Raw genomic sequence first — 14,265 nt, forward strand, 5'->3', positions numbered from 1 at the left:
CCGCAGTCGCGGAGTGCCGGCAAGGCCGGCCCGGTAAAACCCGGGACGGAAAAATGACGATAAAAAAGCGACCGTATAATATGCCTAGAAGCGTCGTATTTTAACGACTTAAGCATAGTTAAGAGGATCTCGACGAGACGTCCGAGGAACGTCAAAACGTGAAGCGGTCGAGCGGCAGCCCCGTGGCTAGTTAGCGATGTGTTAATTAACATGTATATGCCCAACTTCTTTCACGCTAAGCGGCTTGGCTCGTTATCATCCGGAGATTTGCACTTCTGCAATTTCTTATCTTCGCGATATATATTATCAGAAAGGAGTGTCTCGCGCTGCGCGAAAAGCATTGTAATACGTGGCGTAAGGTAATCCGATAAATGGCGAATGATAAGTTCCCTCAAACAGAAATACCGAAAAGATACCGTGTTAATGCGGTCTTACGCGAAAATTAAAGTAACGGACTTCGCACGCCAAAAGTATTAAAGTATTATGTATAACGCAGGGTAAGGGTTGAGTAATAATTAGTTACTCGGTAAGAGTTAAATTAAAAAGTTAAAAAGTTAATAACTTTTTTAAATTTTATATGAACATATTTTCATAGTTAATGTACAATATAAATAGCCTACTAAAGGATTTTGCATTCAATTAATTTCTATATTTGTAGTATCGAGTTGAATCTTAAAAAAGGTTAATAACTTAATTATTTTTTAACGAGTTACTTTAAAATTGCGTTAACTTTAATTTGATAATTTTTATATTTTTTATGTTAAGCACTAGTGTTCTTTTCTGGTATGGAATGCTGAGTACAAGACAGTCGTTACTTTCTTATAATAAACTACCTTTTCTTTATTTAACATAAACATGCAACATTCAATTTAAAAGTTAACTGTGCAAAAAAACATATATATATATATATATATATATATATATTTACTTAATAAACCTTTAAATTTAATAAGATAATTTAATATTAACTTTAATTATATTAATTATAATTATATAAGCTTTTAACATAAAAGTAAAAATTAATTTACCCAAGTTTGATATAATATAACATGATTTTGCATTAATGATTGGGAACATGGATGTGAATATGTCTATTTTATTTCTGACTGGACACTCGTACAAATGAAATATGATATTTCGAGTGTAACACAGTTCGAAGGCATTAATACGACGTATTACCATCGTTGCGGAAAATATATTTCGTTGTGGGAGATGGAGGCCTTCGGGCAAAAATGGAATATTATATATTTATTGTTCGTAAAAGTGCCGACTGTTTTCACATTTACAAATCCCACGCAAAATTGATATCGTGTGCATTTTTTTCCCTGCTATATTATTATTGCCCCAGGGTTAAACTGACTACTGGTTTTCACGCTGGCCGCTGCGACACGATATGTGAAAACAGCGTCGGTCATACATTCATAAACGATTGACGGCACGATGCATCGCGACTCCGCAATGGCGCCGTGCTGTCATCGTGCGAGAGTACACGCAACAAATTATTGCGACCGTCATCCAGGGTTGCGCGCAGGGGGTGTAGCATAAATCACGCGCGAATTAGCGCGACGCCGAGTCCGAAATATCTTTCCGGATGAACTGGCCGCCGTTTTACACAACGTCGATATCGAATATTTCAGCTGTCCATCGCTAGAGATCCATCGCGATCCTCGAATATTCCCATTTATAGTTTAACCATCGACGGTCATAATATAGCATCAGGCGGTATTTATGCAGTATCGACTTTTGTACAGAGAGGAATGAGACTGCGGGATCGCGAGCGAATTATTGCACGCAGATATTTCATCGGTTAGAAGAATAAGTGCAAATGCAACAATTTTCGATGAATTACGCCTGCACGATAGAGGGAAAGCTGGAAAACTGACATAGGCATGGTAAACCGACATACGTTTCTCGACTGTAATTATTTACTTGAATCTGACGTTTTCTTTCTTTCTAGGTATGTCGGTTTTGAGACCTAGAAACATCAATCCTCGAATATTCTGGCAGGAAAATGCCTACCGATTTGCACCCATGCACATAAATACTACTTTTGCACTTTCAACAATAAGACTTTAAAGCCCGAAAGCAAATCGGTACGCCGGGTTTTCGTGCTTTTCCTTTAGCTAATCGTATCACGAGGTGTAAATATTCGCGCAGATCGCCGCCCGTTGGGAAAGTTGCTGACTCGACGAGACCTTGATCGCGACAATTTCATTCCCGGCTGAGACCAACTTGAGAATAAATCGCCGTGAGAAACGGTCAATGCGTCGTGCGGCGTTTCATGCTCCTCGCGATTGAGATTTACTGCAGTCTGGTCGCCGAGTTTTCCGACGATACGGCGGCTCGATACGTGCAAGACATAAAACAAACGTTACATCCCGGGAATGAGAATCGGTGTTCGCGTGAGCTACGAATGTCGGCTACGGGTGTATAAAATGTGTCTTGCCGACGGTCGCGCGTGATAAAATCGCCGTGTAATGCGCGACGTCCGCGGAAAACACGTACGTAACGCATCGTGGCGAGCGCTTACGCACGCGGACGGGCGCGGAAGATAGGACAAGGGATTTCGCAGGTTCCCTATCGCGTTTCCAACCAAGAGAATATATCCACGCGTCCTCGGTGTGCAGCGCAAGCCGGAAATAAATCTGCCCGGACTGCCGCCACGGCGTGCGGCGAGCGGCAGACGCTGAAAAAGCAGTTAGATATCGCGTCGAAAGTGCGTATGCACGACTTTCGCTCCAGGCGGCTTCGTTGAATCGGGGCCGACATTTCGCTCAGCCACGTCAGCTATTCCATCGGCAGCTCCTCGTGTCTAAATAATTTGTCGCACCTGCGAACGCGCCCAGCGACCGAGTGCACAAATGCGAGGAGCTGCGATATTCACACGACACATGTGCTCCTCCGCGCGTCCGCTTTCACTCGGTCCGATCGGAAATTCCGATAAGAAGAATGTTTCGTGGGTATAATTAGATTATTAATCGGAATTTTCTGTGTACGGCCGACCGATACTTATCGTCACACTTTTTATACAATGATAAAAAAAGATGCGTGCAATATTTTACAATATCGTGTTACATTTTAATGCATCTTTTGGTTTAAAAACAATTCTAGTCTTATGTTTCTTTATACACAAAATAGTTATTCAGGTGTAAGCAAAATCGTGCATAATAAAACAATTGGCTAAAAAAAATCATTTAATATCACAGCGCGTTACTATAAGCCATTTCGTATATCTAATTAACACGATACCAGCAACCTACTGTAGAAAAGAATACTCTCTTTTATTTATTAAATGAAATATATCAGCTTTATAGTAATTAACCCAGGCAACTTCTAGCTCCGATCTCGCCTATTTCTCCATGCATCTGCGACACGTTTTCATTCTTTTCGACTAGAAATTGCCGATTGAAAGAATGTAAAAGAAGGAGAACATGTTTCATATTTAATTAGATTTCCAATTCGAATTTTCGATGTATGATTGGTGTTTTAATTTCCGATTATTCCTTTATATATTTCACCAATTTATCTTTCCTGCTTCACAGAAAGCTGACCTCGCAGTCGGCTCGATGACGATCAACTATGCACGCGAGAGCGTCATCGACTTCACAAAGCCGTTCATGAATCTGGGCATCTCGATCCTCTTCAAGGTAAGAATGACGTCTCGCCGGTGCTTGTGCTTATCTCGCGGTTTCGAGACCGGCCGTTGTTGTAAAACGAAATTCATCTCGTTACAAGGCAGCAATTATTCGCGCTCGACTCGGCGGCCGGCCAGGTGCGCTTAAACGAGCTATCTTGTATAAGCCACCCACCTTAATCCCGCTTGAAATGGCGCCGCTCCGATAGCTCATATTTTTATTTCGTCCGCATCGCGCGGCATTGTTGCGGCGGATCTTGATTCTTTCACCCACCCACCTTTGTTGATCTTTCTCCTCATCCTGTGTATTTTTCCACGCCGCGCATCTGTTATTCTTATTTGCTTTTTTCCTTCCCCCCCCCCTCTCTCTCCCCCGTTGTATAACCCCGCGTTGTTGTTCGGGCTATTTTTATTTGGCAGCCGACGAGCGGTGCGAACGCGCTCAAGAATCAACGCGACGTCCGTGAAAGTTTTGCAGCGTTGAATAATAACGCATCTCCGTCGATATTTCGTTCCCGAGGCGTATCCACCCTCCTTCCTCTAAATACGCGTCCGACCATGCGAAGCGAAGTATCCGATAAAGATGATCTCCCGTGCACGTTATCGAGGTTTTTCCGGCTTTCATCGGCTCGATGGCGGGTTTACCGGGGGGATAATTTTATCCGAGATAACACCCCATCGGTGGACGGAAGGGGAGCCACTATTCACTGTAACTGTAAGTTCGTCTGACTTCGGCGCTGCCTGGCCATAACTAGCACTTATCTACTTACCCGTGAAACGACCGATGCTTGATAACGGTCGTGTCCCCCCGGATAAACCCTCCCCTACTTGACCAGGAGCCAATTAATAGTTCCACGCAAATGCCGAGCACTCTCGTATAAAAGATCCGCAGTAGTTACTGACTGTACGTGGTCAGACACCGAGTCCGCCTTATACAATTCGACCGACCCGGATATATCATCTCGCGTTCACGAATATTTTCCGGCCGGCAATCAGATATCGTGTTTGTTTGCTTAAACCCACCGTCATTACGAATAATCATTGGCTAAACAATGTTTAAAACGATATTTTAATTACATAACGATTATGTAACATGGCAATTGTTAATATAATCACATGCAAATGTACACACAAAATATATTAAGTTTAAACTATGTATTGTTGTTCCAACTCTAATAATAAATTTAATAATAACACCGATCAATATAATGAAATCACATTAAAGTTTATCAAATCACTCTAAACAAATTCAGTCTGTTTATTAAGAGCGTGGCTGGGCAAACTTCTGTTTGAGAACCGTTACATCGGAAATTATTGGACGAGTAAATAGAAGAATTTTCCCCTATAACGCATTATGTAGGGAGTCTCAGTTAATATACGACTTTCACCAGAGAACGGCGTATTTAACGATGAGTGCCGCGTGCAAAAGAATTTGAATGCCTTGCGATTCGAGGGTTAATTGTGACATAATATCTGTGTTACTTCTCAGCGTATTCATCTTGTGTTAAATTAACGCAAAATTTTTTACTGTGTACGCTAAAATTGGTACGCTGTAAAATTGGTGAGAAGCATGTCTTGAAGGTGTCGGACAATAATTAACAACGCCGGTGATTGGGCAACTCAATAATATAAAAGCGTTGTAGTACTGACTATGTAGTATGTATATCATTCTCTTTTCATTCTTTCATAATAAGTAGTTTTCTTATAATAAAAAGTTATGCATCACGCTCTTAGTGAACAGACTGTGTGTAAAATACGCGTTTACTGTTGGCAGGAACTCCCTCACGCTAACTAACTCGCAATAGTGTGCTGTTTTAAAAGGCCCCGCACATTGTACGTACAATGGGAATAGTTCTACCGTGCTCGCTGCAAATTCGGATTCTCCAGGCTCATTCCGCGATTGTAAAATAGCGCAGACGCCGGCATTACTCCGCGCCCCGCGATGCATCCGCTCGCATCACAGCGTGTGCACACGTGCGTTCTCGCTTATAACGACGTAGCATGTGTCGCCGAGATGTCGAAGAGGGGGCAGCAGACTAATTAGAGCAACTCGCAAGTGATGGCGCGTAGATGATTTAATAATCTGAATGTGTCACCGATCGACTCACGCGTCGAATTAGCGAGCGGGTTAATTTGATATTTGTTCGACGACCCGGTTTTCCCGTCGTCGACTCCTCCATCCGTCTGTCCGTCCTTCTTCCTCCACCTGACTCCCTTCCCATTTCCGCTGTTCGACGTCTCCATCCTCCCTCGATTCTACTTCATCACTTGCGCGAACCTTTAATTATTCTCGCAACGTCGTTCGGCTGTCTCTCTCTCTCTCTCTCTCTGGACTCGCGAATTCCAGACGCACAATCGATTCGGACGACAGTACAGGGATCCCCGAAGTTTCGACTGGCGCTAAATAATTCGGCATGCCGAGATCCTGCTTGGAGTTAGTTTCTCGGGCAGCTGCACTTTGTGCCGTAACGAGTGGTAGGATTCGCTTACTCCGAAGTTAATAATGTCACTGGCCCGACAGCGGTACCGGCGCCCGGGCGCGACGGGGATGATACCGTGGAGAAGTTAATTCCTCGAGCTTTCGTAATAAAATTTTCGCGACGACGATCGGCTCGCCCCATCGCGCCAGACTCGCCTCCCCGCCCTCGTCTCTAATTTCTCGGCTTTCCACAGGAAACCCGATCGGACGGTCGGGGCCGGCGAAATTTACGGTCCGTTTCTATTCGGTCTCTCCCACGCCTTCGTTATCCCGTTCCCTTTAGCGTCATTTCTTCTCCTTTTCCTCTCCATTCACGCGCGCTCTCGATCCACCCTAGCGAAATCTGTATAATTTTCCACCGTTGTACACGCCGAAACGGCGTTCAGCGAGTCATTTTTTATCCCCAACTCTCATCGAGGCGTCGTATTAATAACGGAGTTAAAGAATCAGCGTTATTAAAGTCGACGCGCCGTCGGACCGACTGTTAAGCACCGAAAGGGTCTTTACTCGGAAATGCAATATTTCTGCGTGAGAGCTCGATAAAATTAATCATCCCGCTTTTGCGATAATTAATAACCCGATCGACTGCGATTAATATTGCTGTGGCGTCCTCTTTAACGACAGCTCTGGGATCGTCGATGTGTGTCACTTTTTATCGATTCGCCAGTGAACATTCGTTTTCGGGCTCTGCGAACGAAAAAAAAAAAAGAGAGGTCATCGCCGGCGAGTTTTCGTGTCGTTAACTGAAATCTGCAAAGTATGTACGAGTTTGATTGCTCGCCGCTTTTTACGGATTACCCGTCGAAATTGTGTGTTACGCGCACCTCCATTGCGCGATCATCTCCTTTCACCTTTCCATTACACGTTCGCCCTTTTCACCGTCATTCGCAACGTATGCGTAGACAATTACGATAATAATAGTCGATTTAGAGGCGATTACATATATTGTCTATCCGAAGATTCGCCGCGACGTTAATGCGCGAAGTTCGAGCGAAATTGCTCGGCTCCGCCCGCCGTGGCGCGAGTCAACTGCTTAATGAAGATAATTAAGCGAATCACCGTTACCAAGTCAGGCGGTAGTGACGTGATAATCTGCCGTCGCAAATGATTGGCGGATTAATTATACATTACGTGTCACACTCGACAGGACCCTCGCGAAAGATTCTCGCGCGTGTCGTCGTCGTCGTCCGGTTTGAGAGGAGAAACACCTAATATATCGTTTCGTTTTTCCATATTTTTAATATACCGTTTTCCTCTAAAGCCTTGTTCAAGGTGTAAAGTTGACATTTATGCGCATGGATGCAAACCAGAAACCCTTACGCCGATATTCGCGGCAAAAAGGCTGATAAATCCGCCGACAAATCCCGTCGATCGAAATCGATCGGACGTTTGCAACGTCGTAGCTGCGCCGCTACGAAACTCGCTGTGCAATTACATTCCCAACTAACTGACAAGGCGCGAAAACCCGTTAAGTGGATCTTTCATAAATTGATTAAAACGATGGGAGCTTTTTCACCAGGCCGATGATAGGTTGCCCTCCAATGCGGATTGAAGACCCGCGCTTCCGGCCGAGAGGGATTTTCCTCTCCGGCACTTGGATGGAAGTCTCTTTTCGTTGATTGCACCAATCGACGTCGAGCGGCAAGTGCGCTCTCTAATTAATGTAAGGCGATCATTTAATTGCAATTAATGTTGCAGCCGGCAGCCGTCCCCACTCAAAGCATCCTTTAATCATCCCGCCGCCCGCGTCGCGATCCCGCACCGATCATCATACTTACACCGTCGTATAGCCGTGTCGTCGGGTACACCAGATATCCCGAGCGGTTAAACGTTAATATCGCGAATTCTTCGCGCACACGGATCTCGCATCCGGCATTTTTGCGGATCGATCGAACTTTTTTTCGCTATTTCTCTTCGTCGCCGACCGCCGGCGGTGCTTTAAACGCGAATTCTCTCGCCCGAATCAACGTCGAGAGCAAATGTGAAGTTTTACATCAACTAATTTCATCCGCGCGAAAGTTATCGGTGGCGAGGAAGTATCTGATGTTAAGTACTTAGCATCCGACGATATACAACATGAATAAAAAATCTGCCTTTCTCTCCCTCTCTTCCTCCCGTTTCTTTCTTTCAATAACGTAAACTCACCGAGCTCTGGATGCTCATTATTTCAGTGTATTATAAATGCATACTTCGTATAATCCGTATAACATATTAATCAATATTTATGCAATCAACTCGTAGAAGTTTATGTGTGTAATAAAAATGTATAAAATGATCGGAGTTATATTTTGCGTGATAAATAATAAAAACGCATAAATAGATTCTACAAAAAACGTGTAAATTAAAAACATATAAAATTACCATGTGGAAAGCTGAAGTGCGGACGCATATGATACGTAAAAAGCTGACTTGCAAATTATATTGAATTGTAATTTCAGCTCGAATAAATTCAATCGCTACATCGTTTGCGTTAATCAATTTCAATATCGTCATTTACTCGGTGGTAATTAAGATCAAATTAACACCCATTAAATTAGTCATACTAGAAATTTCTCTTTTCACCATCGCGATGCATATCGCCGTACAGTCGGCCGTAGTTGGATTAATTAGGCCACATCGATGAACCTCCCTCTCTTTTATACGTGTAATAACGAGACATTCGGCTAATTGAAACAAACCTGCCGTACAAATGTCCAACGATATACCTTGTAATTAAAGTGTTTTAACTCTTTCCTAAATAGCCAATTAACTTTTAAAAGACTACGACCACGAGGGATTTTTATCTCGATGTCAGATAATATCGTGAAATCAATTTTATGTGCGCGCGCGTTTTGCGTTATGTAAAAATAAATGCTTTCACTTGTGTTAATCCGCGATAGGAGAATTGACTTCGCTAAGTTCCTGAGAGATTTCCGAGAACTATTTTTGTTGTCGAATATTAAACATTCTTTCTTCCCCCTCCCTCACAAAGCGTTTCCCGCGGCGAATGAAGGAAACGTCTACCTGAAATCCTTTACAGGTGCCAACCAGCCACCCGGCACGGCTCTTCTCCTTCATGAATCCACTGGCGATCGAGATCTGGCTGTACGTCTTGGCGGCTTACGTTCTGGTGTCGGTGACGATGTTCGTCGTAGCACGGTTCAGCCCGTACGAGTGGAACAATCCCCATCCGTGTCACGCCGGGCAGGAAGTCGTCGAGAACCAATTCTCTCTATCGAACAGCTTCTGGTTCACTATCGGGACTCTCATGCAGCAGGGCAGCGATTTGAATCCCAAGGTTTGCGCTCGTCGATCGATAATTCATTGCTCGAATACTGCAAATATTAACGTTAGTAAACTCATCCATGATATATTGCGCGAAATTGCATGGAAAGTCGTTTAGCGACCAAAACGTGGACGAAAATCACATCGTAAATTGCGTTATGTTCAAATCAACGTCGCAATTACTTTCACGAACGAGCTAGTCGATATCGTTTGGAACTATCAATGGCTGTTCTATCCTGTTTCTACGTGAAAATGAACAGACCCGAGGTTGAATTGTGGCGCAATTGGAGGCGCATTTCGATGAGGCAATGCGTATACGCGTTCTTAAAATATTAATGCTGCATAATTATGATTGTAATTTTCGCAACGTCGTTGGTATATATTTTCATATTTATTTCCTAGCATACGATAAAGACTAATGTTTGTCCATTTGTTGAATTCAGCAGAGAATGTCGAACAATATAAATTAAAAATTTTTTTGCTACCTTTTTCGTGTAAAAACGAGATAGATTTTCTGTTAGGATTATAAAAACGAATAATTAAAGAAATTATCGTCGTTGCAATTTTAAGACCATGTTACGAGATATCTACACTGCAAAACGATATAATAGTGTTTCGTAATTATAATTAAAGACTTAATTAGGGACTAGTAAACCTTAGAAATAAAATAAGAATGTCTTAATAAATATAAATCCGCAAACTAGTTACTTTCGAAATGTTTTTTCCACTTTGTAGCCGCTGTAAGTCGTTTGACAGCTGATAAAAATGAACGCAAAATTTGCAATAACCGATCGAACCAATTGGACACGCATTTGTACTTCTCGCCTTTCCGTTATGCGTGGTGAGATAAAATCGATAAAATCCAAAAGGGAATCTGTCCTACAGGCTACGAGCACGCGTATCGTAGGTGGCATATGGTGGTTCTTCACTTTGATCATCATCTCGTCATACACCGCAAATCTGGCGGCTTTCCTTACAGTGGAGAGAATGATCACGCCTATAGAGAACGCCGAGGATCTCGCCAGCCAAACGGATATCGCGTACGGAACCCTCGATAGCGGAAGCACGATGACTTTCTTCAGGGTGATTAATATTTTATTATCTACGTAACATGAATACGGGAAACAAGTACTCTTGACGACGCAAGATCTCTTGAGAATTGTAACTTGCTTATCTCACGGGGAAATACCGAACCCTGTTGAAAATTTCCAGATAGATTCCCACGGAAATCCGACCCATGTGAATCCATATAGAATATCAAACATTCATGCAGGAGTCCACATGGTTTTGTGAAAATTCATGTAGGATTCCGTGTGGATTCCGTAGGGCCTAGATTTTTGGCGTAAATCTCCAGGGACGCACCCAACCGTTATATGGTTTCCTATCTATTTTTGTCTTTCAACGGGGAATATTGCCTATGATTATACTCCCTGCGATTATGACCTACGAATTAACGTTAAATTTGCAGTGTGCGCTTACGAAGCGAGGATTGCGCGAGACAGTCGCGCGATCGATGCGAAAGTAATTATCTCGCAATTATTATGATAGTCACTGCGGTTCGCACGAAGTTGAGGCTTTTTACTACGTCCCGTCTTTCCCGCTCCCGGAAACTTTCTCTGGCAGTTAATTATAAAATAATATTTGTCGGTTTTACATGTGCCTGTCGCAATGACGATACTGATCATGGCGACGACGTTGACGACGGCGATGAAATCTGTTCCTCTGTACGTGTCGATTTCTCGATTGAAGGACTCGATGATCGAGACGTACAAGAAGATGTGGCGATTTATGGAAAACAAGAAGCCATCTGTGTTCGTCCCGACTTACGAAGAAGGCATCCAACGGGTTCTTCAGGGCGACTACGCCTTTCTCATGGAGTCAACCATGCTGGATTATATCGTTCAGAGAGATTGCAACCTCACGCAAATCGGCGGGCTCTTGGACACCAAGGGATACGGAATCGCCACACCTATGGGTGAGCTTAACGATCTTAATCAGTATTTCCTTCTGTCCCGAACTTCAATCTACGCGTTTCGTTACGTTCGTCGGAATTTATAACCGCGTATTCATACCGTGATCCCCTTTTGCGCGATCCTCCTCCAAGATAAACCGCGATATTATTTAAATCAGGCAATAGTGACATTTTTTTTCTGCCATGAGTTGTAATTCGAACGGTATCTGTGAAAATATCTCTTTGCCTTCCTCCCGTTACAATTTCCAGGCTTATCATATCAAATATCCATATTGAGAGGAAATTTAAACAGCTTCGCTTACACCCCTGATGTTTGTGCATTTTCCATTTGAATGAGACGCAATTCCAACGGTACATGGAATGAAAGAAATCGATCCTGTTTACAATGAAATTGTAAATCGATATGTATACGCGCTCTCAAAAGTGGTGTATGATTCCGTAAAAATTCCGCAGGCTCCCCATGGCGGGATAAGATATCTCTTGCGATCCTGGAGCTGCAAGAGAAAGGCGAAATTCAGATGCTGTATGACAAATGGTGGAAGAGTCCCGGGGATACTTGCATGAAAACGGAAAAGGGAAAGGAGAGTAAAGCCAACGCTCTGGGCGTCGACAACATAGGTGAACGCTTCCCCCAGAATAGCGCGTGGTCTAAATTATATGCGCCATAAGCTCCGTCCTAAAGTCGTAACTTACGAATGCCTCGTTATAGCCGTAGACACGTTTTATTGTCTTCGTTATCTTATTATTCTTGTGAAAACAACCCCTGTGTTCTTTTATTCCTTATCTTTTCTTTTTTTACGAGGTTCATCGTTCGACAGTTTCTCCAAAACAAAGTGTGTATCGAAGTAAAAATATGCGGAGCTCTCAGTACTGTTAACTGGCTAATTATTGCGAAATTGCACGTACGAAAATTTTCTTTATTTTACTAAGTAAAATAAGCTTCGACGAAGTAAAATATTATTTTCCTTTATTTTACTTTAATCATAGAAATTTAATAATAGATATTGTTTAATAATAGAAAATAGAAATAAAATACATGCAAAAAGTTGCGCGCGTGATATGTTCCGCAGACATAATTCCTTCGTAAATCTAAACACTTATTTTTTCATCACTTACACGAATCGAGATATTCGCATCGCTGTCTCGGAGTTTCCTATTAACAGCTCGATAATCACCGTGCTTCGCGTTCCTTGTTAGGAGGAGTCTTTGTGGTCTTACTCTGCGGCTTGGCATTCGCCGTGCTCATAGCGATTTTCGAGTTCTGCTACAACTCAAGGAGAAATGCGCCGGCGGAACGGGTGAGTTCATCGACCGCAAAAACTAACATCGGAGCACATTTCATTAAATTGTCGGCACGTTCAAGCTGCACGATTTCTACTCGCCGATATCGCGATTCGAACTCTCGACAGAGGCGATTTTCCAAAGTATAAAAATTAATCTGTTAAATTAAATAATTAAATAAATCTTCCTAAATATAACATTCAATCTGTCATTGCGAAAATCGATTTATTTCTGATCTTTTTTCTTCTCTCGGAGATGACTTACAAATCACACACAACAGATGTCGTATATCATAATGAAGAACGGAAATTACATTTCCGATTTCCAAAAGTAGCCGATCTGTCCGAGAGACTATCGATCGCGGTAACCGGCGAATTGGAGAAGCACGCATGATCGTAGACGTAAACATTGCATGACGTTCTCTTTGTTTCATCGCGACGTCATGGATTTCGCCGCATCAGCATGAACTCATCGTCCATTGAAGCATGCCGCTCAACTGCAAGCATCCCAAGCCCGGTTGCAAAGAAAGGTCCGTTCCGCCATCAAGAGAATTTCTTACCAACTTTACGAATCTTTTCTCTGTTTTGTTTCCTTTGCCTGTCTCATAAACCCGCATAAACCCGCGCGTTTCCTCAAATATTGGTTTTAAATAATACCTGTTGCGCAATGTCCCCGATCGTTTTCGTGTGTCAGAGCGTTCTAAAGTCGGCGGAGAAGTGAAATCAATTTGGCGTCAGTGAGAAACTCGAAACGTGTTGTATGACGGCCCCAAAATAATTCAAGTCTCGAGACTTCGTCAAGAGAGAGAATCGAAATTTGAAAATTCAAATTTCACGTAGAATAACGCTACATTTCGCTTCAGCCGGCTCTAAGACGCCTTGTACACCGCAATGCATCATAATAAAGCTCCAAGTGTCAAACAAGCAACACGCGCGAATAAATCGTCGTTATCCGCTGCCACTGATGCAGCCAAGGCCTCCGATTTCGACGCCTCTCACCGGCTCTCTGCAGGGAATTTCTCAGACCGTGCAGCAACAGCAGCAACAGCAACAACAACAATGTCAGCAGTTGCATCAGCAGCAGCAACAAGCGAGTCAACAGCAAGAGTCGCTCTGCTCGGAGATGGCACGCGAGCTGTGTCGTGCTTTACGCTGCCACGCGTCGTCTCGACGACGTCGACGCACCTGCGACAAATGCACGCACGTGATCGGCTATCCGCCGGATAATCCCACTGCCACTCCCATAAACGGGATGAGGTCACAGGTAACGATTTTCGAATTGTTCCTCGACTATCGATCGCACTGGTCCGCTCTGGTCGATCTATTATATAACTCGCGCAAGGCGCGGAACGGAATTTCACTTAGAATTCTTTGCGCCGTGTATATAATGTGGAAAATATTTCAATATTACTGAAAGGCTGCGAACTTTATTTACAAGTGCATCGACAAATTCGAAATCGACTTTCCCCTGATGGAAATTTCATCGAAACGCCATATTTCTATATTTAAACGTTAAACGTTCGATTTATTAAGAACAAGCGTGGAAATTAATATCTTTCTTTCATGTACATATAAATGTTAAACGACAACATCCGGAATCTTATGAATTTGTTAGGACAACAATAAATTGTCCTAA

General features: G+C 43.0%; 1 protein-coding gene across 1 annotated transcript in view; it reads left to right on the plus strand.

Annotated features, from left to right (window-relative positions):
- LOC106744815 (glutamate receptor ionotropic, kainate 2-like) overlaps nt 1-14,265 on the plus strand; it is a 151,212-nt gene that overhangs the window by 129,989 nt on the left and 6,958 nt on the right. The window contains exons 12-18 of the mRNA XM_014619856.1: nt 3,543-3,647; nt 9,133-9,390; nt 10,263-10,460; nt 11,127-11,352; nt 11,803-11,967; nt 12,547-12,647; nt 13,600-13,893. Of these exons, the coding sequence (XP_014475342.1) occupies nt 3,543-3,647; nt 9,133-9,390; nt 10,263-10,460; nt 11,127-11,352; nt 11,803-11,967; nt 12,547-12,647; nt 13,600-13,893 (1,347 nt within the window). The remainder of the gene's footprint in view (nt 1-3,542; nt 3,648-9,132; nt 9,391-10,262; nt 10,461-11,126; nt 11,353-11,802; nt 11,968-12,546; nt 12,648-13,599; nt 13,894-14,265) is intronic.

This window comes from Dinoponera quadriceps, unplaced genomic scaffold, assembly GCF_001313825.1.
Source record: "Dinoponera quadriceps isolate SergipeBrazil2010 unplaced genomic scaffold, ASM131382v1 scaffold1308, whole genome shotgun sequence".
In the NCBI taxonomy this organism is placed as follows: domain Eukaryota; kingdom Metazoa; phylum Arthropoda; class Insecta; order Hymenoptera; family Formicidae; genus Dinoponera; species Dinoponera quadriceps.